This window comes from Taeniopygia guttata, chromosome 10, assembly GCF_048771995.1.
Source record: "Taeniopygia guttata chromosome 10, bTaeGut7.mat, whole genome shotgun sequence".
In the NCBI taxonomy this organism is placed as follows: Eukaryota; Metazoa; Chordata; class Aves; order Passeriformes; family Estrildidae; genus Taeniopygia; species Taeniopygia guttata.
Genome location: NC_133035.1, coordinates 19,530,455 through 19,553,270, shown reverse-complemented (window position 1 = coordinate 19,553,270; position 22,816 = coordinate 19,530,455). Strand labels below are relative to the sequence as shown.

Genomic DNA, 22,816 nt, shown 5'->3' with positions numbered 1-22,816 from the left:
ATTAATCCTGGTGAAATCAGGGTGGATTTTTTTGTGCATTATTACAAGTAAAATTCCCAATTAATCCTGGTGAAATCAGGATGGGCTTTGGGTGAATTTTTAAAATCTAGTCCAATTAACCCAGGTGAATTCAGGGTGGGCTTTTCTGAATTATTAGAATCCAAATTCCCAATTAAGTCTTTTGGTGAATTATTAGAATCCAACTGCCCAATTACTCCTGGTGAAATCAGGGTGATTTTTTGTGAATTATTCAAATCCAGCCCAATTAACCCTGGTGAAATCAGGGTGGGATTTTTGGTGAATAAAAACCAAAATTCCCAATTAATCCTGATGAAATCAGGGTGGGATTTTTGGTGAATAAAAATCCAAATTCCCAATTAATCCTGATGAAATCAGGGTGGGCTTTGGGTGAATTATTAAAACCCAATCCAATTAGTCCTGGTGAAATCAGGATGGGCTTTTTGTGAATTATTAGAAGTAAAATTCCCAATTACTCCTGGTGAAATCAAGGTGGATTTTTGTGAATTATTCAAACCCAGCCCAATCAGCCCTGGTGAAATCAAAGTGGATTTTTGTGAATTTTTAAAAGTAAAATTCCCAATTAATCCTGATGAAATCAAAGTGGATTTTTGTGAATTATTCCAACCCAGCCCAATTAATCCTGGTGAAATCAAAGTGGATTTTTGTGAATTATTCCAACCCAGCCCAATTAACCCTGATGAAATCAAGGTGGATTTTTGTGAATTTTTAAAACCCAGCCCAATTAACCCTAGTGAAATCAAGGTGGATTTTTGTGAATTTTTAAAACCCAAATTCCCAATTAACCCTGGTGAAATCAAGGTGGATTTTTGTGAATTATTCCAAGCCAGCCCAATTCCTGCTGGCTGAGCCCAGCACAGGGGATTGAGGAGAATTCCCAAATTCCCTTTGCAGGGAGGCTCAGGGGGGGCAGCTCCTCATGAACTGCTGCCACTCTATCAATGCAGAATCAATGGGTGGCATTTACCCTGAGTGACAGAAAAGAAATAAATATTTATATCCCATCACCTCTATCCACCAGGCCGGGCAGAAAGCTATTTCTGACCTGTCAATATTTGATTCTCTTGAAGAATCACGGCCCCTTTTTTAATGATTCATATCAATTCCTTATTAAAGCCAAGTGGAAACAACAGGGGGAATATCGTTAGGCAGGGCTCAAAGCAGAAACTGCCAAAAAATAATCAAAAATAATCAAAATAATCAAAAATACTCCAAAATACTCCAAAATAATCACCCAGGCCAGACTTAAGTATTGCTTAAGTGTGACTTAATCCCCCCCAGAATGAACAAAAGTTAAAAGTTTCACCCAAAATCCGTCCCCAGTTGTGGAGCTGCGACCAAAATTTTGCAGGACACAACCAAAATAATTTTCTCTCAACAAAAATCAGATCAAGTCCCACCAGGCTAACTAAAAAGTAGCATTAAAAGTGAATTATTTCTTTCTTTTTACTGGGTTTCAGTAACATTTTTAATATCAGAAGAGATACTTAATCCTTATCTTCTTTTTTTTTACAGGGGTAAATGTAAAATTTCATTCTTATTTTCTTTTTAGTGGGTTTAAGTAACAATTCCAATATCGTAAGTACTGAATTCTTATTTTCTCTTTTTTTTTTTTTTAGTGGGTTTCATTTACATTTTTAATATCATAAGAAGAGGCACTTAATCCTTATTTTCTTCTGTTTTTCAGGGGGTTTAAATAACATTTTTAATATCATAAGAGGCACTTAATCCTTATTTTCTTCTATTTTTCAGTGGGTTTAAGTAACATTTTTAATATCATAAGAGGCACTTAATCCTCATTTTCTTTTTTTTTTTTTTCCCAGTAGTTTAAATAACATTTTTAATATCATAAGAAGAGGTTTGGTTTTAAAATTCTAAACCCCAGGGAACAAATCTGTGAATCTCTTGCAGGGCACACCAACCTGTATTTAGAATAAATTTATTCTGTATTTAGAATTTATTCTGTATTTAGAACAGCCAAAATGCCAAATTCAGCCAACCTCAGGGAGATTTCACTCACATTTAACTCACATTTTGCTCTAAAATAAATCAGTAATATCAGAGGAAAAAATCTCACTTTGGGAGGGTGAAAAGATCTCATTTTGGGACGGGGGAAAAAAAAATCTCATTTTGGGACGGGGGAAAAGAAATCCCATTTTTGGTGGGAAAAAAAAAATCTCATTTTTGGCGGGGGGGAAAAAGTCATTTTGGGAGGGAAAACAAAATCTCACTTTTGGCGGGGAAAGGAATCTAATTTTGGGACGGGGAGAAAAAAAATCTAATTTTGGCAGGAAAAAAAATTCTCATTTTGGGAGGGGGAAAAAAAAGTCATTTTTGGTGAAGAAAAAGATCACATTTTTGTTGGGGAAAAAAAAAAATCTCATTTTTGGCGGGAAAAATAATCACATTTTTGGCAGGGAAAAAAAAATCACATTTTGGGAGGGGGAAACAACATCTCATTTTTGGTGGGGGAAACAGAATCTCATTTTAGAAGGTAAAAAAAACCCCCTCATTTTTGGCAGGGGGAAAAAAAAATTCATTTCTAGTGAGGAAAAAAATCACATTTTTGGTGGGGGACATAAGAATTCTCATTTTTGGCGGGGGGGAAAAAAATCTAAATTTGTGATAGGGAAAAAAAAAAACACATTTTGGCGGGGAAAAAAACTTTCATTTTTGGTGAGGAAAAAAAATCACAACTTTGGCAGGTGGGGGGGGAAAAAATTTCATTTTTGGTGGGGAAATCCCTAATTTTTTTCCCCTCACAACAGCGCAGGTGAGGCCCAAGGCCCGCACGGAGCTGGAGCCTCCGGCCAGGCCCAGGCCGGGCCCGTGAAGGCCGCAGCGCGGAGCTCGGAGCTCAGCCCGAGGAGCTCAGCGCAGCGCGGAGCTCGGAGCTCAGCCCGCGGAGCTCAGCCTGCGGATAACGCGGAGCTCGGAGCTCAGCCGCGCAGGGAGGGCGCCCGAGGAGCAGCTCCGCGCCCAGTGACGGAGCTGCTCCGCGCTGACGCGGACGTCGCAGCCAATGGAGCCCAACGGGGCTCCCCGGCCAGGTGCCTCCCGCCGAGCTGGGAGAAATCGATGTATGTTTTAAAATAGAGTTGTTTGGTTTCATAAATATAAATAAATAGAAATAAATAGATTTCTTTTTAATTTAAAAAAATTTTTAATTTTTAAAATTTTTAATTTATTTTTTATTTATAAATATATATTGAAATATATGTATTTGATTTTATAAATATAAAATAAATATATTTTATATTTATACTTATATTTTAAAATAAATGTATTTGTTTTTATAAACATAAAATAAATATATTTTATATTTATTTATATAAAACAATTTTTTTTGCTTATAAAATAACTATATATTTATATTATAAATATATAATATATATTCAATATATTATATGTATTTATATATTCCTGTATAATAGTTACAAATATAAAATATTAAAAATTGTATATCTATTTTAATTTTATAGATTTCTTTCTATAAAATATATTTCTATATTAAAAATACATATAATTAAATAATAAATATAAGTAATACAATTGGCTTTATATTTTATATTTATGTATAAATAAACCATATTATACATTAAATATATTTAAATAATGAATGTTAAATATAAAAAATATGGGTTTGTATTGTATGTTTATTTATATATTAAATATATGTATATATTAAAATATTTGTATAATTAAATATTAAATAGAAATAATATTTGGGTTTATATTTACATTTATTTCTATATAAAATCTATTTTTATATTAAAATCCATTGATGTGGCTGCTTGAGCACTGTGGGTTCCCCATCCCTGAATTTTCCCTTTGGGCTCCGGGATCCCTCCCAGCCCAAACCCCAAAGTGATTCCAGAGTGGATCCCTGCTGAAATATCCCAAATATTTCAGCATCTCCTGCCCTGAACCCCACTGAGTTGTTGCACAGAAATAAAACCTTGTAAAAGAAAATTTATTTTAACAATAAATTGTAAAATCCGGCCTTATTGCTGCTCCAACCAAACCAACAGCTCATTCCTGTGAGCAATGAACTCCAAGGGTGAAAATCAGTTTACACACAACCTATTCTTGTGAAAAACCTTCCTATTCTTGTCAAAAAAGCAGATTTTGCACAAAAAAATAGAAGGATTCTATCCCATAAGAATCCGTAAAGAAAATATATAAACTACCTAGAAATAGAGATATTTAATAAATATACACACTGGCCAATGAAATGGGTTTCAGCAGATTGTAAACCAATTAAATTAATGCACAGTGCCTCCTAATATTCCTAGAAATACAAAGTTTATTCTTTATGACACCCTTTTAATCCAACTCCACACCCACAATCCCAGTTTGATCACTGAATTTTGGGATTTTTAATATAAATATAAAGTTTATTCTTTATGACACTCTTTTAATCAAACTCCACACCCACAATCTCAGTTTTATCACTGAATTTTGGAGCTTTCTCCACGCTCCCAGGTCAAATTCAGTGTTTTCTTGGGGGCCAGATTTTGTCAGTGAAGAAATTGCAAAATTCTCAGTAACTAGGGCTCTAACAATGAGCTAAGTAAATAAAAATTTAACTATTCTCCACAAAAAAAACCCCAAGTTTTAATCTCATTTCTACCTCTGCTGTGAGGCTGACAGCAGTGAGAAGTTAATTCAGTAAATTCAAAATTAAGGAGCCTCCATCCATTTGCAGCTGAAGCAGATTTTGAGAAGGAAAAAAAAGCAGATTTTATCCTTTCCACAGGAGAAAATTCCTCCCGTGGAAATTTCTTCTTCTCTTTCCACGGGAGGAAATTTCTGCGCCAATAAAAGCAAATGTGGACCCTGAATGCTCCCACAAGCCCCCAATTTTGGGTTAAAAAAACCAAATTCCAGCTGGAAGAGCTGCCAGCAGCACCCAGGGGTGCCAAAAGGAGACGTGGCCGAGCCACAGCACCCACCTGGCCATTGGCAAGGATCTTCTTCAGCTCTGCAGAGGATTTCTTCAGGCTGGAGAAGAGAAAAAAACAAATTAGGAACAATTATTTTGAAGAGCTGGGGTTGTTTCACTCTGCCCAGCTGAGGAACGGGGAGAAGCAGGCAGCAGGAATGAACAAGCAATTAATAATTTAAAAAAAATAATTAAAAATAAATTTATTTTTCACCTTACGGATGGTTTAGACACGTGACTGCACAACCTGGTGAGACACAACCCATTGCTCAGCTGCTCTAAGAGGGAAATTTAAAATAAAGGTGCTCCCACGTCTCAAAAAACCCCAGCAGGATGAGGCTCATCCCAGTTTTCATGTGCCACATCTGGATTTTGGGCTCTCCAGGGCACAATTCCAGGAATTCCTGCGGATCTCAGCTCCAGGGACCCCAGCCTGGAGCAGAATACCTGATTTAGGAGCCCAGGCCATGCCCAGATCCCCAAGGGGAGCCCAGATTTCCATGGAATTCCCCATTCCATGGGGAATTTGCTGAATTCCCTTGGCTTTTCCAGGAGAATCCACTCCCAAACCAAAACCAACAAAATTCAGTTTAATTTCCAGGAGAATCCACTCCCAAACCAAAACCAACAAAATTCAGTTTAATTTCCAGGAGAATCCACTCCCAAACCAAACCAACAAAATCCAGTTTAATTTCCAGGAGAATCCACTCCCAAACCAACAAAATTCAGTTTAATTTCCAGGAGAATCCACTCCCAAACCAACAAAATTCAGTTTAATTTCCAGGAGAATCCACTCCCAAACCAACAAAATTCAGTTTAATTTCCAGGAGAATCCACTCCCAAACCAAAACCAACAAAATTCAGTTTAATTTCCAGGAGAATCCACTCCCAAACCAAAATTAACAAAATTCAGTTTAATTTCTTCCCTTGGCTTTTCCAGGAGAATCCACTCCCAAACCAAACCAACAAAACTCACTTTAATTTCTTCCAAATTCAACTGGAAGAATTCCAACTCACTTGGAAGTTTTATTCCAAGAGAACTTCACCAAACCCCAACTCTCAGCTTGGAAATGGGGCAAGAAATGGGGCAAGAAAAGAAATGGGGGAAGAAAAGAAATAATGGGGGAAGAAAAGAAATAATGGGGGAAGAAATGGGGAAAGAAATGGGGAAAGAAATGGGGAAAGAAATGGGGAAAGAAATGGGGAAAAAGAAGTGGGGAAAAAGAAATGGGGAAAAAGAAATGGGGAAAAAGAAATGGGGAAAAAGAAATGGGGAAAAAGAAATGGGGAAAAAGAAATGGGGGAAGAAATGGGGAAAGAAATGGGGAAAAACCACTCTCCCAAATCTCAGGTGAGTTAAAGGGTGAAACCTTTAATGCCCTCAAACTCCTTTAAAAACTCACAAAATCCTGTTTTTTTTCTTTTTTTTCCCTCTTTTCCTGACAAACTCTTTTCCTTGGAGCTTCAACACAACAAACTGCCAGGGCAGCAACGTCTGCAAAACTTCATCTCAAAGGGACATTCTGCTCTTATTACTGAAGTTTTCAAAAAAAAAAAAGAAAAAAGTACAAAATAATATATTCTTGAAAGGGCTGCGCACGTGTCTTGATCACAGATCATTATTAACAGGAACAGTGAAAACACAGATTTCATATTTGGTGGCTTTGTTCTTTAATAGGCCTCTTGTTCCCACGACTGCTTTAAAGAAAAATTAAGTTTTCCAAGGAAACATAAGTTGATCTTGTCATCTTTCATGACTAACAATTTGTGAACATGAAACAAAGAGAGACTTTCAATTACTTCAAAAACAAAACTCCTGGTGCAGAAGGTTTTGGAAAAGGAATGGCAATTAACCACCAGATAAGGTGACAAGAATCTTCTAGAAGCTTCATTTTCAATGCACTTGAAGGAGAAGCTCAAAGTACAGGAGGTACTGAAAGGCAAGCGTGCAGAGGGACAGAAAAATCAGCTTTATTTAGCTCAGGCTGGGGGACTGCAGAGCATATTCACATTTATTTTCCTTTCATTTAAGAGTTTTGGGATGGGCTCGAATATTCCCTCAGGGTTGGGGCAAACTTTGCCAGGATGGGATTTTTTTTTTTTTAAATCTTAATTTTAAAAATTGATTTTTTTTTTTTTTTAATCTCAATTTAAAAAATTCCAGAGCCACCAAAGGGAGCAGCAAACTGGGTTTACTGTTTTTTTTTTTTTTTTGGAAAACCCCAGCCCTGCTGCTGGAATCTCCCAGAGTGAAAATGGGATTTATGGGGCTGTCCCACCCTCAAAAATTCACCCTCCAAATGTGCCCCTCTGATCACGTTCATCTGTGGTAATTCACCTTTTTCATCTTCACAAAATTCCTTTTTTTTTTTTCTTTCTTTTTCTCAGGGAGAAAAGGGAGCAGGATGCTGATGCACGGATAAATGGAATATTGTCTGTGCTTATTAGAATAATAGAATAATTTAGGTTGAAAGGAGCCTCCAGAGAATTTTATTCCCATGGCTCAGATGTGCTCTTGTAGGAAGAAGATGCAGCCAGACCCTCCTTGTTTCTTTTTAAGGTTTTTTTGTAGGTTTTCACCATAACTTCCTATAACAATTCATGTAATAAAAAGGAGTTTATCCTCCAGCATTTGAAAAACAAATCTCTAGGAAAAAAAAAGATAATAAGTTCTCTTGCATTTTAAGACCTAAATATGAGTTTTTAAATTAGAATTGGAATGTAAAAATCAAGGTAAGGGGGATGAACTCCAAAACTTTGCTGGAACTGTAGGAAGCAGGCACTTTAGTTGAAAAGAGCTTTTAAAAGTCATACCCACACAAATAAATAATAAATAATAATAAATAATAAATAAGTTTATTATTTAGGCTATTTGTTGGTACAAACCTATGAGTTTTCAGGAAGAAACACCCAGCAAATCCTTATTTCTTCCTGAAAAACCCAGCAAACCATCATTTCTCCCTGAAACACCCATCAAACCCTAATTTCTTCTTGGAATCTCCAGCAAACCCTAACTTCCTAATGAAATACTCCATTTTCTTCCTGGAATTCCCTCCAATCCCTCATTTCTGCAGCTGCAAGCCCTAATTTCTCCCTGAAACGCCCATCAAATCCGAATTTCTCCAGCAGCAAACCCTTATTTCCTCTTGAAACACCCGGCAAACACCAATTTCTCCCTGAAACGGGCATCAAAGCCTCATTTCTTCCTGGAATTCCCACCAATCCCTCATTTCTCCAGCAGCCAACCCATGGGAGCAGCTCCATCAGCCCCAACACAACAACACCCACCAGAATTCCAACACCTTCCACCACGATCCCAAAAACCTTCCCACCACAATTCCAACAACCTTCCCAACAGAATCCCAACAACCTTCACAATGGAATTCCACCTTCCCACCACAGTTCCAACAAACTTCCAACCAGATTTCCACTGTCCCGCCACAATTCCAACAACCTCCCCACCAGAATTCCAACAACCTCCCCACCAGAATTCCACCTTCCCACAATTCCAAAAACCCTCCCACCACAATTCCAACAACTTTCCAACCAGATTTCCACGGTCCCACCACAATTCCACCAACCCTCTTGCCACAATTCCAACAAACTTCCCCGCCACAATTCCAACAATCCTCCCAAGAGAATTCCAGCAACCTTCCCAACAGAATTCCAACAACCTTCCCAACAGAATTCCAACAACCTTCCCACCATAATTCCACCTTCCCACAATTCCACCAACCTCCCTGCCACAATTCCAACTAACTTCCTGCCACAATTCCAACAACCCTCTCACCACAATTCCAACAACTTTCCGACCACATTTCCACTGTCCCACCATAATTCCAACAACCTTCCCAACACAATTCCACCTTCCCACAATTCCACCAACCTCCCAGCCACAATTCCAACTAACTTCCCACCACAATTCCAACAACTTTCCGACCAGATTTCCACTGTCCCACCACAATTCCACCAACCCTTTCGCCACAATCCCAACAAACTTCCCCGCCACAATTCCAACAATCCTCCCAAGAGAATTCTAGCAACCTTCCCAACAGAATTCCAACAACCTTCCCACCATAATTCCACCTTCCCACAATTCCACCAACCTCCCTGCCACAATTCCAACTAACTTCCTGCCACAATTCCAACAAATTTCTGACCAGATTTCCACTGTCCCACCATAATTCCAACAACCTTCCCACCACAATTCCACCAACCCTCTCGCCACAATCCCAACAAACTTCCCAACAGAATTCCAACAACCTTCCCAACAGAACTCCACATTCCCACAATTCCAACAACCCTCCCACCATAATTCCAACACCTCCCGCCACAATTCCACCATCCTCCCTGCCACAATCCCACCAACCTTTCCACAATTCCACCACCACCCACCACAACCCCACCGTCCCACCCAAACCCGCTCCAGCCCGGCTCTCCCGGAGCCCAGCCCGCCCGGGGCTCCGTTTTGGGTGGAAATTCGGGAATGGGGGCAGGAATGAGGAGGAAGAGGAGGCTCTCACCTGTTGCTGGGCAGGGCCTCGGAGGTGGCCGCGGCGCCGCTGCCGGCGGCCCCCGCCCGCGTGTTCACCTGCAGCAGCGAGAGGAGCCGGTCAGAGCCCGCCCCAGGACACCCTGCTAATTAACCTGTAATTTGCCACGGGTTCCTCATTTGCCTACAAGGTTAATTAGCTGGTTGCTAGGCACGGATGTAGGTTAGCAGGCTGCGCAATTCCGGGGCCGCGGCGCGCTCAGGGCTTAAGCAACGCGCTGGGAAAGGTGGGAAATTCACAATTTATTCTCGTTTTAAACATTCAAAAATCACTTAATGCCTTTATGGTCTTCTCCGTGTGGTTGCAATAGCAGTAAGGAATCAAAAATCTAAAATAATTCCGTTCCACAACTGGATAAATGACTGAAATCACAGGAGTGAGGTGGGGGTTTAAAAGCTTTGAAGTAGTGGCAGACAGCAGTTGATAAATGAACTACTAAAATTTAAGAACATGATTAGCAGAGGTGAAAAACAGAAAAAAGCAAACTCACTTTTAATAAAACCACATACATAAATATAGATATCACAGCCAACATTTTGCAGATGAATCCTTCTCCCACCCTCGCCAAAGGAAAAAAAAAAATCCAGAATAATAAAAAAAAATCTGCTTGTCAGAGCTCAAGAAAGTGCAGTTTTATTTGACATTTCAATAAGTGGAACACAGCATTACAAATCCATCTAACTTTCCTGAAACAATTATTGAAATTCGTACCTTGAGGCCATGTATGTTCCGTTTCCCAGGAGGTTTGCAGGCTGAAACAGTAATTGACTAAATTGTAGAACACATCAGGGCCATTTACAAATTTGCTCAAAATGAATCTTTTCAAAAGAAATGAGGGTGACACCAAAATTAGCAGAGAGAAATGATTGAAAAGTGCCTGGCGAGACCCAGAGTGGGAATTACAGCCCAGGATTTTTAACTTGCAGGAGTGAGCATTTATAAATGCTAAGAGCTTCCTGACACCGTGTAATAGAAATTCTAATTTCTGCCCCAAACACAACAGAATCCAGAGAACCCTTGGCTCAAACCAGGGGATTTTTTTTGGTAATTCAGATTCCAACCTCGTGGTGCTGTGTTTTCTCATGCTGGGGGGTTTTCCCCCCCTGGAATTTTACAGGGATATTTGCAATCCAATATTTGGGGTTTTTAGGGAATTGGCTGCTTCAGGAATTGGTCATTTTGGGGGAGAAATGGGGGAGGGAGAAATGGGGGAGAAATGGGGGAGAAATGGGGGAGAAATGGGGGAGAAATGGGGGAGAAATGGGGGAGAAATGGGGGAGAAACCCCAAACCTGGTGGAAGGAAAAACCATGGCAGGGGCAAAAGCAGAGCCTCCAAAAGGTAAATACTGAATGAATAAAAAGTAAATCTTGAAAAAATAAAAGGTAAATATGGGGAAAATCATGGGGGAAACCTGGGGAAAAACAAATGGGGGGAAAACCATGAGGAAAAACAAACCTGAGGGGGAAAATTCAAACCTGAGGGGGAAATCTCAAACCTGAGGGGGAAATCTCAAACCTGGGGCAATAGCTGAGCCTCCAAAAAGTAAATAGTGAATAAATTAAAGGTAAATATTGAATAAATAAAGGGTAAATATGGGGAACACCCAGGGGGAAAACAAACAAGGAGGAAAAACCATGGGCAGGGGTAACAGCAGTGAGCCCCTCTGGTCCATACTGAATAAACAAAAGGGAAATACTGAATAAATAGAAGGGAAATACTGAATAAACAAAAGGGAAATACTGAATAAACAAAAGGGAAATACTGAATAAACAAAAGGGAAATACTGAATAAACGCCACTGAAAATGTCACTTTTTGGGGACAGAGGTACAAAAGTGGCACTTGCTGGTGGTGACTGGGCTCAGAGGGAGGAGGAAACCTTTTCCAGGGCTGTGTCCAGGGGAACATTGCCACTTCTCCAGCCACGGAGAAGCTTCTGGAAGCTTTTTTTGGGAAGGTTTTTTTTGGGGTCCCAGCCCCAGTGCCCCACAAGGCTGCGTTAAAGGGGCTGTCACTGCCGAGTGATGGCAGAAATTGGATTTTTTTTTGCTGACAGCAGGAAGCAGAAGTGTTTATGAGGCAGGAGGACACAGGTGATGGTTATTAAACACAGCACCGAGGGCCACGTGCCTTTCCACCGCATCAAAAATCACCACGTGCATCCAAAGGGGGAAAATATTACACATTAAAAATATAAATATATTTATATGTATCTACATGTATTTATATATATCTACATGTATTTATATATATCTACATGCATTTTTATGTATATATCTACATGTATTTTTATATATATCTACATATATTTTTAATATACCTATATATATTCTATGCATATCTACATATATTTTTATATATACCTACATATATTTTATATGTGTTTATAGATATTTATATCTATTTATCTCTATCTTTTACCCATGTTATGGGATCCATGGGATGAGATCTATGGGATCCTTGGGATGGGATGGGAATGGAATCTATGGGATGGAAATGGAATCCATGGGATCCATGGGATGGGAATGGGCTCCATGGGATCCATGGAATGGGCTCCATGGGATCCATGGAATGGGCTCCATGGGATGGGAATGGAATCCACGGGATGGGATCCATGGTCTCCATGGGATGGGATTGGATGGGCTCCATGGGATGGAAATGGGATCCATGGGATGAAAATGGGATCCATGGGATGGAAATGGGATCCATGGGATGGGATTTCAGGTCCTTCTCACCCAAACCACTCCAGGATTCCATGATCCATGCCCACCAAGAGGCAGGAGACCCCTCCCTCCCCCTCCCTGCTCCCAGGAGGTCACAGCTCCCACACCTGGAGTCCCCTCCCAGCCAGACAAACCCAACTTTCCCCAAAACCCGATTTCCCACCCTCCCCTCAAACCGCTGCCCCTTTTCCACGGGAGCACAGGGAAGTGCAGGAATCCCAGCCAGCCTCCTTTGGAGACCTCGTTAGCACGTGTTTGAGGAGGCTCCTGCTTTAATTGCCCAATTCAAACTTGAGAGAGTTGTAAGTAATGCAAGTGTGCAATGTTTAATTGGGAGCCTCACAGTGTGATTATTTGTGTAATATCAGTTAAGTGAGCAGAGTTTAATTTTTAATTATTTCAATTAATTTATTGCTGGGAGATTTACTTGGAGAATTTAAACCTTCTCAGTTCCATCAATTAAAAGCCAGAGATTCAGAGCCTGGCTACTGAGATCTGAATGAATTATGTCATGCAGGAGGATTTTTTTTTTTATTTTAAACCATGGAGCTCAGAGAGATCCCTCCCAAAAAACCTCCCAAGCTGCCTGTGGATTTTTGTCAGCTTGGAGATGACCTATTTTTTTAACTGCCTCAGCCCACAGAATTGATTAACTCTCTCCCTGTTCAGGAGAATTCTTGAAGGGCTTGTGAATGTTTGGACAGCACTAAATGCCCAAATCTCAGACAAAAACGTGTCCTGGCTGGAGCTGCTGTGACAGACACGTCCCACAGTGGTGACAAGGGCACTGCCCAGCCTGTCAGGCTGATTAATGACATTAAAACAGCTTTAAAAAGCCCAATTTTCATAAGTATCCAAGTCTTCAGTTATTCATCTGCTTTGCTTGGAAAAAACCATCACCAATGAGTTCTTTAAATGTACTTAAATATGTACTCTGCAAACCTCGTTAGTCTAATTTACTCCAGGAAATTAGCTCTTTTCTATGCCATAAATGCACTTTTCTCCACAGTAATGAATTCTTCTCTCCAAATTAAGAGGTAAACACGATGCTCTGTGCATGCCAAGCTCCCCAAAACGTGCCAGGGAGCTCTTCCAGCAGCATTTTTTGGGGCTGCTTAGTGGGGTTTGCTCAGCATTACCTCGTGGGTAGATCTGGAGAGGCTCTATCAGCTGTCCATTCACCTGCTGCTCCATCACCGTGGAGTAATACTGCAAAAAAACCCAAAAAAAGAGATGGCTCAGTAATCCAGGAGGGCTGAAAGCACTTGTGGAGTCTTGCATTCCCTGTGTTTTCATTTTCTCTGTCATTGCCACGGTGCAAGATCAGCCCTCAGATGGTTCCTCAGAAAGGAACTGAAACAGGGATCCCACAGATCCCTGTTCCCCAAAAAGGAATTTAAATATGGATCCTGCACATCCCTGTTCCACAAAAAGGAATTTAAATAGGGATCCCACAGATCCCTGTTCCCACAAAAAGGAATTTAAATAGGGATCCCACAGATCCCTGTTCCACAAAAAGGAATTTAAATATGGATCCCACACATAGGAACTGAAACAGGGATCTCACAGATCCCTGTTCCACAAAAAGGAATTTAAATAGGGATCCCACACATCCCTGTTCCACAAAAAGGAATTTAAATAGGGATCCCACAGATCCCTGTTCCCACAGAAAGGAATTTAAATAGGGATCCTGCACATCCCTGTTCCACAAAAAGGAACTGAAACAGGGATCTCACAGATCCCTGTTCCACAAAAAGGAATTTAAACAGGGATCCCACAGATCCCTGTTCCACAAAAAGGAATTTAAATAGGGATCCCACAGATAGGAACTGAAACAGGGATCCCACACATCCCTGTTCCACAAAAAGGAATTTAAATAGGGATCCCACAGATCCCTGTTCCACAAAAAGGAATTTAAATAGGGATCCCACAGATCCCTCTTCCACAAAAAGGAACTGAAACAGGGATCTGCTCCTGGCTCAGCAGGGAAAGCTGGCAATGCTCCAGCAGGTGAGGAGGTGAGATATTCCCAGCATGGAATATTTACAGCCCAAGCAGCAGCTGGAGGAGCCAGGAAAACCAAACATCCCCCAAATATCCCCCTAAACCACCCCAAATATCCTCCCAAAACCGTGCGGCTGGAAAACTTGGGAATCCCAAAGGGATCTGGGATCAGCACAGAGGGACCCATCCCAAAGCTGTGATCCCAAAAAGTCCCTGCAGACATCCTGAGCTCCACAGGAGCTGCTGGAGCCATCCAGGGGATTTGTAATGGTTAAAAAAAAAGGCTCAGAATGGGCAAAAAGGGTTGGAAAAGGAGATGAGAACATCAAAACACAGAAAGATGCTTGGGTTGGGAGAGCTGGGAATGATCCCTGGAGAAATGAAGGATCCAGGAGAGCTGGGAATGTTCCTCTGGAGAAATGAAGGATCCAGGAGAGCTGGGAATGTTCCCTGGAGAAATGAAGGATCCAGGAGAGCTGGGAATGTTCCCTGGAGAAATGAAGGATGCAGGGGAGCTGGGAATGTTCCCTGGAGAAATGAAGGATCCAGGGAATCCCTAAAATCCGGCTCCAGGAGAGCTGGAGAGGAGCTGGGAACAAGGGAATGAGGGACAGGACACAGGGAATGGCTTCAGAGTGGAAAATGGAGATTTAGATGGACCTGGGGAAGGAATTCCTGGCTGGGCTGGAATTCCCAGGGCAGCTGTGGATCCCTGGGGTGTCCAAGGCTTGGAGCAGCCTGGGATGGTGGAAGTTATCCCTGCCCATGGGATCAGCTTTCCACTTCTGAATTCCCACTTCACTGACAGAATTCCACGAGCTGCAGACACCCCCACACACAACAGGAACATTCCTGATCCGTCCCTGGAATAACCAAGGGAAATAAACACACCTGAGAGCGCTTCCCGCCCCCCGAAAATGTAACAGAGGGGCAGAGAGGGAGGGAGAGAGGCAGGAAAATCCCTCTCCATTACTCACCAGTGATGACAAGTAAATGAAATATCAATCATGTAAGCTGTCAACCTTTTGGGACAGCAATAACTGTTAACAAGTAGTCTGGAAAAATTGTCTGAAAATGACTTGTCCTCCACACGCCAGCGTTGGAGGTTTCCATGGAAAATTAAGATGCCAGTGGCTATTTGGAACATTGTTCAGGTATTCTTTTTAATGGGAAATTTGCCACTTATTGATCCAGAGCGTGTAGCCCTTGCTTCCAGAGAGCTGCAAGCAACTTTCCAATCAGTGCCTGTCAAAAAAATTACTGCCTTTTTATACAGATACAAGGCAGCAGCTCCACGGCCGTCCTTAATTAACTGCACTGCCCAGCACTGAAAAAATCCTGTTTGCCACCCCCAAAATCGGCCTAATTCAAAGCTTTTTTTTGCATAATCTGAGGGAATTCCAGACCTGAATCAAGTTCTTGTCAAATTCATAAATTAAAGAACCTAAAGGGAAGGTTCAAAATTATCCCAAATATCAGAATGATTCCAAATATCAGAATGATTCCAAATATCAGAATGATCCCAAAAGCCAAAATGATCCCAAAAGCCAAAATGGTGACTCCCAAAAGCCAAAATGATGATCCCAAAAGCCAAAATGATCCCAAAAGCCAAAATGATGATCCCAAAAGCCAAAATGATTGCAAAAGCCAAAATGATTGCAAAAGCCAAAAATGATTCCAAAAGCCAAAAATGATCCCAAAAACCAAAATGACGATTCCCAAAAGCCAAAATGATGATTCCCAAATGCCAAAATTATTCCAAATATCTTCACAGTTATAATATATTCCAAAGTCTAATCTCCGGGAATTCATTTTTCCTCCTTAAAACTGAACTAAATCCACTTTATTTACATTTTAGAGAACACCTGCACCACATCAGAATTCCCTGAAATACTTTCCCAGCTGGCCAATCCTCCAAACATTTGTTGCAGGCCTCAAAATGAGCGTTTTTCTTCCCCAAGATGATGAAATTAATTCATTTCCTAGGCTCAGAACATTTGTTCCCTGGTAAACACATCCCAAAACGAAGCCCATAGGACGTGAGGAAGTTCAACCATCAGTGCAGCACTCAAATAAAAAACTAGTTTAAAACTGAGGAGAAAAATTTTTTTCCGAGAAGAAGAGCTGCTGAAGCAGAAAGAAGTCATTTCCAGGCATCCCATAATTTTGCAGGGAAAGCAGAGAGTTGGGCAATCAGAACTCTAATGTACTGAAACTTTAACAGTGAGCTTGGAAGCATAGCAAAAAAATGACCTTCCCCAGGCGTGATTAATCTGGAGGCTGCGCCAGGAAAATTCAAAGTTTTCCACTTTAAAGGCAAAAAAAAAACCCAAAAAAGGCTGAGATTTTCCCAGGAAAAGGAAAATGCAGCAGGAATTCTGGGGGGAAGCATCTCCAGGGAGCTGCTGGAGCAAAAAAAGGGAGGGAAAAAGGGCTGAGAAGAGCAAAATCCCAAAAAGCCACATGGGGATGATGGAAGGGGTGGGAAGAGCTGGGAATGTTCTTCTGGAGAGGAGAAATTCCAGGAGAGCTGGGAATGTTCCCCTGGATAAAGAAAATTCCAGGAGAGCTGGGAATGTTCCCTGGAGAGGGGAAGGATCCAGGGAATCCCTAAAATCCCTCACAGGGCTCCAGGGGAGCTGGAGAGGGACTGGGGTCAGGCCATGGAGGGACAGGACACAGGGAATGGCTCCAGAGTGGAAAATAGGACATTTTGGGGGAATTTTGGGAATTCCCAGAGCTGGGGCTGCCCCTGGACCCCTGGGATGGGTCCCTGGGATGTGGGAGGTGTCCCTGGGGTGTCCCAGGGTGGGATTTCAGGTCCTTCCCCACCCAAACCAGTCTGGGATCCTCTGAAGTGTTCCCAAAATCACCTTTGGGTGCTCCCAAACAGGGCCTGGCTCTGCCAGGGCATTTACAGGGGTTTTGGTCCTTTGGTCCAGAGAGAAAATCCCAATTTTTTACCCTTTTGCTGATTCATTTCCTTTGAAAACAGAAGTTAAAGGATTTTTTTTCCCCCCCTCACTATATTCAAACGATTGTGCTGCCATCAGGAACTGCACCCTTCCCCTCCTGCAGGAGATTTATATTTATGGGATATATTTATTTATATTTATGGGGATCCAGGCAGATTTCACACACCCCTACCTACACCAAGGCACGCACAGCCACATCCATCTCCCCTCGAAAAACACAAAGCACAGCTTTAAATCCTCTATGAATATTGAGCCTGCAGCTACAATGAAACTCCTCTGTTAGGAGGGGTGAAACACTCTCCAGATGAAAGTAGATTTTGAAAAATTTTTAGAGCCCAGGGGTTCATTTTTAATGAGCCGTTACTTTAAGTACTGCATAAAAAATACAAGAAATTGATAGTCCATTTAGCCTGCACTATACCTAATGCAAAAGTCATTAAGATGCATTATTCTTAATGTTTATGATATGATCAGTAAGTGAACAAGTCTTTTTTCTTTTTTAAAGTCGAGCCTGTCCACGGGTCTGGCGTGAAACCACCTCCATTCCATCCAGGAGATCAAAAATCTGAATTTTACAGGGGGATATCGCCCAGTTCAGTGCTGTCAGATGAAGAAAAAAACAAGAAAAAAATGAGAAACACGGGGAAAAATCCAGATTTGTTGCAGGGTACTCACATAGGAGAGCATGGCCTTCATCTCCTCATCGCTCCTGACCGTGATCCGATCCCCATCCTCATCCTCATCTGCCAGAGGAAGGCACCAGGTGAGCAAGGGAGGGAGGACAGAGACAATTCTGCACTTTTGTCTGCACTTAGAGCAGCAAAGAAAGTCAACAATCTAAAAAGGAAAAGGCCAACTGCACAAGTACTCTGAAATAATAATGTAGAAATGGCACAGAATCTCCAATTATTAATTAACAAGAATTGTGATTTTTGTCTTAAAAGGGGCACAAAGTGCTCAGAACTTCACTCTCAGCAGGTTTTTTTTGCTGCCAGAACCTCTCCTGAAGCTGAGCACCTTACCCAAGCTGGGATTCCCTCCCCAAAAACTTCCCCAAGCTGGGGGAAAAAACCCACGAAACCCAAGAATCTGGGAGAAAAACCCACAAAAACCAAGAATGTGGGAAAAAAACCCACAAAAACCAAGAATCTGGGAAAAAAAACCACAAAACCCAAGAATGTGGGGAAAAAAAAACCCACAAAAACCAAGAATCTGGGAAAAAAAAAAAAAAAACAAACACAAAACCCAAGAATGTGGGGAAAAAACCCACAAAAACCAAGAATCTGGGGAAAAAAAACCCACAAAACCCAAGAATGTGGTGAAAAACCCCCACAAAACCCAAGAATCTGGGGGAAAAAAACCCACAAAACCCAAGAATGTGGGGAAAAAATAAAACCCCAAGCAAGGAATTCAAGTAAAACATAAAACCCTCAAAATTGGGTTGAAAATATCCTGGAAGAGAAGTACTGGAGCACCACAAGAGGGATCAGAGGGGAAGCAGGAGAGGGATGAATTTATGGATAAAAGGTCTGGGAGAGGGAACAGACTGAGCTGGGACCGTAAAAAGAAAAAAAAAAAAAAGTTTTACTTGAATTCCTTGCTTGGGGTTTTATTTTTTCCCCAGATTCTCAGGTTTTGTGGGGTTTTTTCCCAGATTCTTGGGGTTTGTGGTTTTTTCCCCCAGATTTTTGGGTTTTCTGGGTTTTGTGGTTTTGGTTTTTTTTTTGTTTTTCGTTTGTTTGTTTGTTTGTTTTTTCCCCAGATTCTCAGGTTTTGTGTCTTTTTTTCTCCCAGATTCTTGGGTTTTGTGGTTTTTTCCCCCAGATTCTTGGGTTTTGTGGGGGTTTTTAGCCAGATTCTTGGGTTTTGTGTTTTTTTCCCACAGCTTTTTGGGTTTTCTGGGTTTTGGTTGTTGTTTTTTTTTTCCCCAGATTCTCAGGTTTTGTGGGTTTTTTTCCCAGATTCTTGGGTTTTGTGGTTTTTCCCCCCAGTTTTTTGGGTTCTGTGGGGCTTTTTCCCCCCAGATTTTTGGGTTTTGTGGGGTTTTTCTCCCCAGATTCTTGTGTTTTGTCGTTTTTTTTCCCCAGATTCTTGTGGTTTGTGGCTCTTTTCCTCCAGATTTTTGGGTTTTGTGTGGTTTTTTTTCCCCCAGATTTTTGTGGGAAGCAAGAGTAGAACAAAAAAAAAAAAAATTCCCCCATCCTGGCTGGATTTTTTCGCATCCTTTAAAATGGAGGAAGGAACCCTGAGAGGAGAGCAGGGAGCAGCAGATGGTGAATAAATATTGAGCAGAGAAATTCCCCAAAATCTGCAGCGAGTCAGGAACGGGGGAATGCAGGGTGGGGATTTCAGGATGCTGAGGGGCCAGATGTTGTCAGTGGGGTTTTTGTAGGGACGTGGAGAACAGGGGAAAATCTGGATTTCCACGCTGGGGGTGAGAAAACCAAAATAAAAAGCACAAAAAAATCTGTCATGGAGACAATTCTCCCCACCTGAGGCAGCGCTGGAGAGCAGAACTTCAAGCAGAAAAACCCAGGGTGAGGAAAAAAGGGAAAAAAACCCTTTAAAAACATCAATATCCATATTTCAGCTGGCAGTTAAATGGGCTGGTGCAGCTGGAAATGACAGACTAGAGACACGCAGGGAAGGCACAGAGCAGATGTTGGGAGGCAGAACAAAAAATCCGAATTTTCCGGGAAACTCCTGCACGTGGTGGAGCAGGGAGCTCCAACCCAGCCAATGTGGGATGGCAGAAAAATATTAACACAAAATAACCCAAAATGAAGTGGAAAAAAGGCATCAATGGCAAGGATCTGCAGGCTCAGGCAGGAAAAAACCGAGGTTCAGAAATAAAATTTGGTTTTGGGAGAGGAAAGCACAAGGTGTGAGGAGAAAAAGAGCATTAAATAGGACTGGAAGGATCATAAATCAATATTTCCTCTGATTATCCACAGGCAGAATGAGCCCCAAAGCTCTAAAAAGGGGAGAAAAGCTGCTAAAAATGAGAGGCCCCATCTCAAGTTTGATCTGTCAGATCTTGTCACCCCCTCCATCCAAAGGAAAACAGAGGGGAAATAGAATAAAAAATATCATTTCCTTTCATCTCAAAGGAAAATAGAGGGAAAAATAAAATAAAAAATATCATTTCCTTTCATCTCAAAGGAAAACAGAGGGAAAAATATAATAAAAATTAAAAGGGAGCAGCAGGAAATGCCTCCTGCATTTGGAAGGAAACTCCAGTTTTTCAGTATTTTCTCCCCTTTGCAGCTGATTGCTCTCCAGACAGGACAACCCCCCAGGAACCCCCTCAAAAATCAAAATAAACAGCGTTTAAAAAACAGATATTAGCCTAAATACTTGCTGGGAGGATTGGAGGATTAAAAATTTTAAGCTGAGACCTACAGGTAGTTTATACTTTTCATTTAATTTGAGCAATAAAATTGCACTGAGGAGTAAGAGCACGGTAAGGTCAGGCTGGTAATTAAAGCTACTTTGTGGAAATATTCCAGATGTGATTAAATAATAAAATATTGCTCGGTTTGGTGCCATTATTAAAGTTGCATTAATGCATAAATATTTAACCGTGACGTATAATGAGGATCACTTATTTTGAAATAATAAATAGAGTCAGAATATAATAAGAATTAACATTAAAAATATATTTATTTATTTAAGTTACAGCCCAGCAATGTGACAAAGGAATTGGCTGATGAAAGCCACACTTACACTCAAATGCTGTGGTCGTGGCATCTGGCAAAACTTGGCCAATGACATCCTAAAAATGTAAGGAAAAATCCATTAAATATCAAATAGGAAAAGCCTGATTTGCATTAAATCCCTTTAATCCCTCCCCACTGCCCCAAAATGAGGAAGTTTTTAGGGACAACACAAATCTGCTCCCATCATGATGTGTTTGTTTTTCCTCCCCTCCAGAAAAACTCTTTTCTTCCCAAATAATTCCCTCCTAATTGCAAACAGCTCCATGCTCTCTGCTCCTGCAGGTGAAAAAAAATTCCATTTTTTCCTTGGGTTATAAAAAAATGGGCACTTAACTGATCAAAACCAGCCATAAAAAAAGCTCTATGAATTTTTATTTTGCTTTAAAAACCCATTTTCTCCTCTTTGCAGGGCTCTGTCAGCCTCACCTGGGATTGGGATTCTCCAAAATTCGGGAGATAATTCAAATACTGAGGGAGAATTGACGCCCTGCTCCAACCCAGATGGTTTTTACAGGTACCAAAGAAAACCTTTTATCATTTTTTTTAGCCAAACGACACCAACACTTCCACTTCCACCTCCCTCCTCCAATTCAGATTTTTTTGCTGATACCAGTGAAAAGTTTCAATCATTTTCCAGCCAAAATTTCCATTTCCAAACCCTGCTCCAACCCAATTTTTTTTTTTTTTTTGCAGGTACCAAAGAAGAACTTTTGCCATTTTTCAGCCAAAATTTCCATTTCCAATCCCAGTGGGGTTTTTTTGGGTGTTTTTTTGGTGGTTTTTTTTGTTTGTTTGTTTTGTTTTTTGGTTTTTTTTGTTGCTGTGGTGGTTTTTTGGGGTTTGTTTTTGTTTTCTTGTTTTTTGCTGGGAGCATTTTTGCTGCTACTAAAGAAGATTTTTTTTACCATTTTTCAGCCAAAATTTCCATTTCCAAACCCTGCTCCAACCCAATTTATTGTTATTTCTGGGACCAGAGAAGAACTTTGATCATTTTTTCAGCTTTTACCCTTTTTTCAACCAAAACAAACCAACATTTCCAACCACATCTCCCTGCTCCAACCCAGATTTTTTTTCTGCTGCTACCAGAGAATCTCCTTGATAATTTTCCCAGTTTTTATCATTTTTCAGCCAAAATTTCCACTTCCATTCCCTGCTCCAACCCAACTTTTTTTTTTTTTTTTCTTGCAATGTGCAGCATGGTTTAATTGTGGAATTGTAAATTTGTAGAGGAAAAAAAATAGGGAAAAAATACCCCAAAATATTTCCATGTTGATAAAAATTTTTCCATTCTCCAGAGTTTACCAGCCTCTGTTAAAACCCACTATTTCTAGTAAGAAATCAGTCTTGCCTACATGGAAGACTAAATATTTCTAAATTCATTCACTTAAACATTGAAAATTCCTCAGCAAAAACACTTTAATTGTCTTAGATTTAAGCCCCTTGTCAATGTTCATCTATGGGCACACAGATGCTTCTATGAAATTAATTTTTAAATTGTTTAAAAACTGGATTTAAGGGGTGTGAAAGCATCAGGGGCAGCCCTGATAACCCCAAAATCCTCCTTGGAAAACTCCAAACATCCCAAAGCTCTGAAATAGTGATAAAAAAAATAAATCTGATTTTCCTGCACCCCTCCAGAATAACTTTTTCTGCATATTGAGACTTCTTTAATACTAATAATAAATAAGTAATAATCAAAAAGCAATTAATAACTAAGTAATAACCAATAAGTGAATTATACACCCCAAGTTTTGCACTAAATAAACACCAACAACCCCCAAAACTTTGTTCAGCTCACAGGAATTGTATTAAATGAGTTTATCCAGCAGGGAAATCCCATCACTGTGCACGTCCCAAA

The 22,816-nt window shown here is 40.7% G+C and overlaps 1 protein-coding gene across 6 annotated transcripts in view; it reads right to left on the bottom strand.

Annotated features, from left to right (window-relative positions):
• Nucleotides 1-22,816, bottom strand: part of MAP2K5 (mitogen-activated protein kinase kinase 5) — a 127,115-nt gene that overhangs the window by 99,819 nt on the left and 4,480 nt on the right. For all 6 annotated transcript variants that reach the window (XM_030280994.4, XM_030280997.4, XM_032750182.3 and 3 more), the window contains exons 2-7: nucleotides 20,966-21,014; nucleotides 17,915-17,982; nucleotides 13,400-13,469; nucleotides 10,249-10,289; nucleotides 9,508-9,575; nucleotides 4,995-5,043 (exon numbers count right to left, since the gene is read on the bottom strand). In XM_030280994.4, coding sequence (XP_030136854.4) covers nucleotides 4,995-5,043; nucleotides 9,508-9,575; nucleotides 10,249-10,289; nucleotides 13,400-13,469; nucleotides 17,915-17,982; nucleotides 20,966-21,014 — 345 coding nt within the window. The remainder of the gene's footprint in view (nucleotides 1-4,994; nucleotides 5,044-9,507; nucleotides 9,576-10,248; nucleotides 10,290-13,399; nucleotides 13,470-17,914; nucleotides 17,983-20,965; nucleotides 21,015-22,816) is intronic.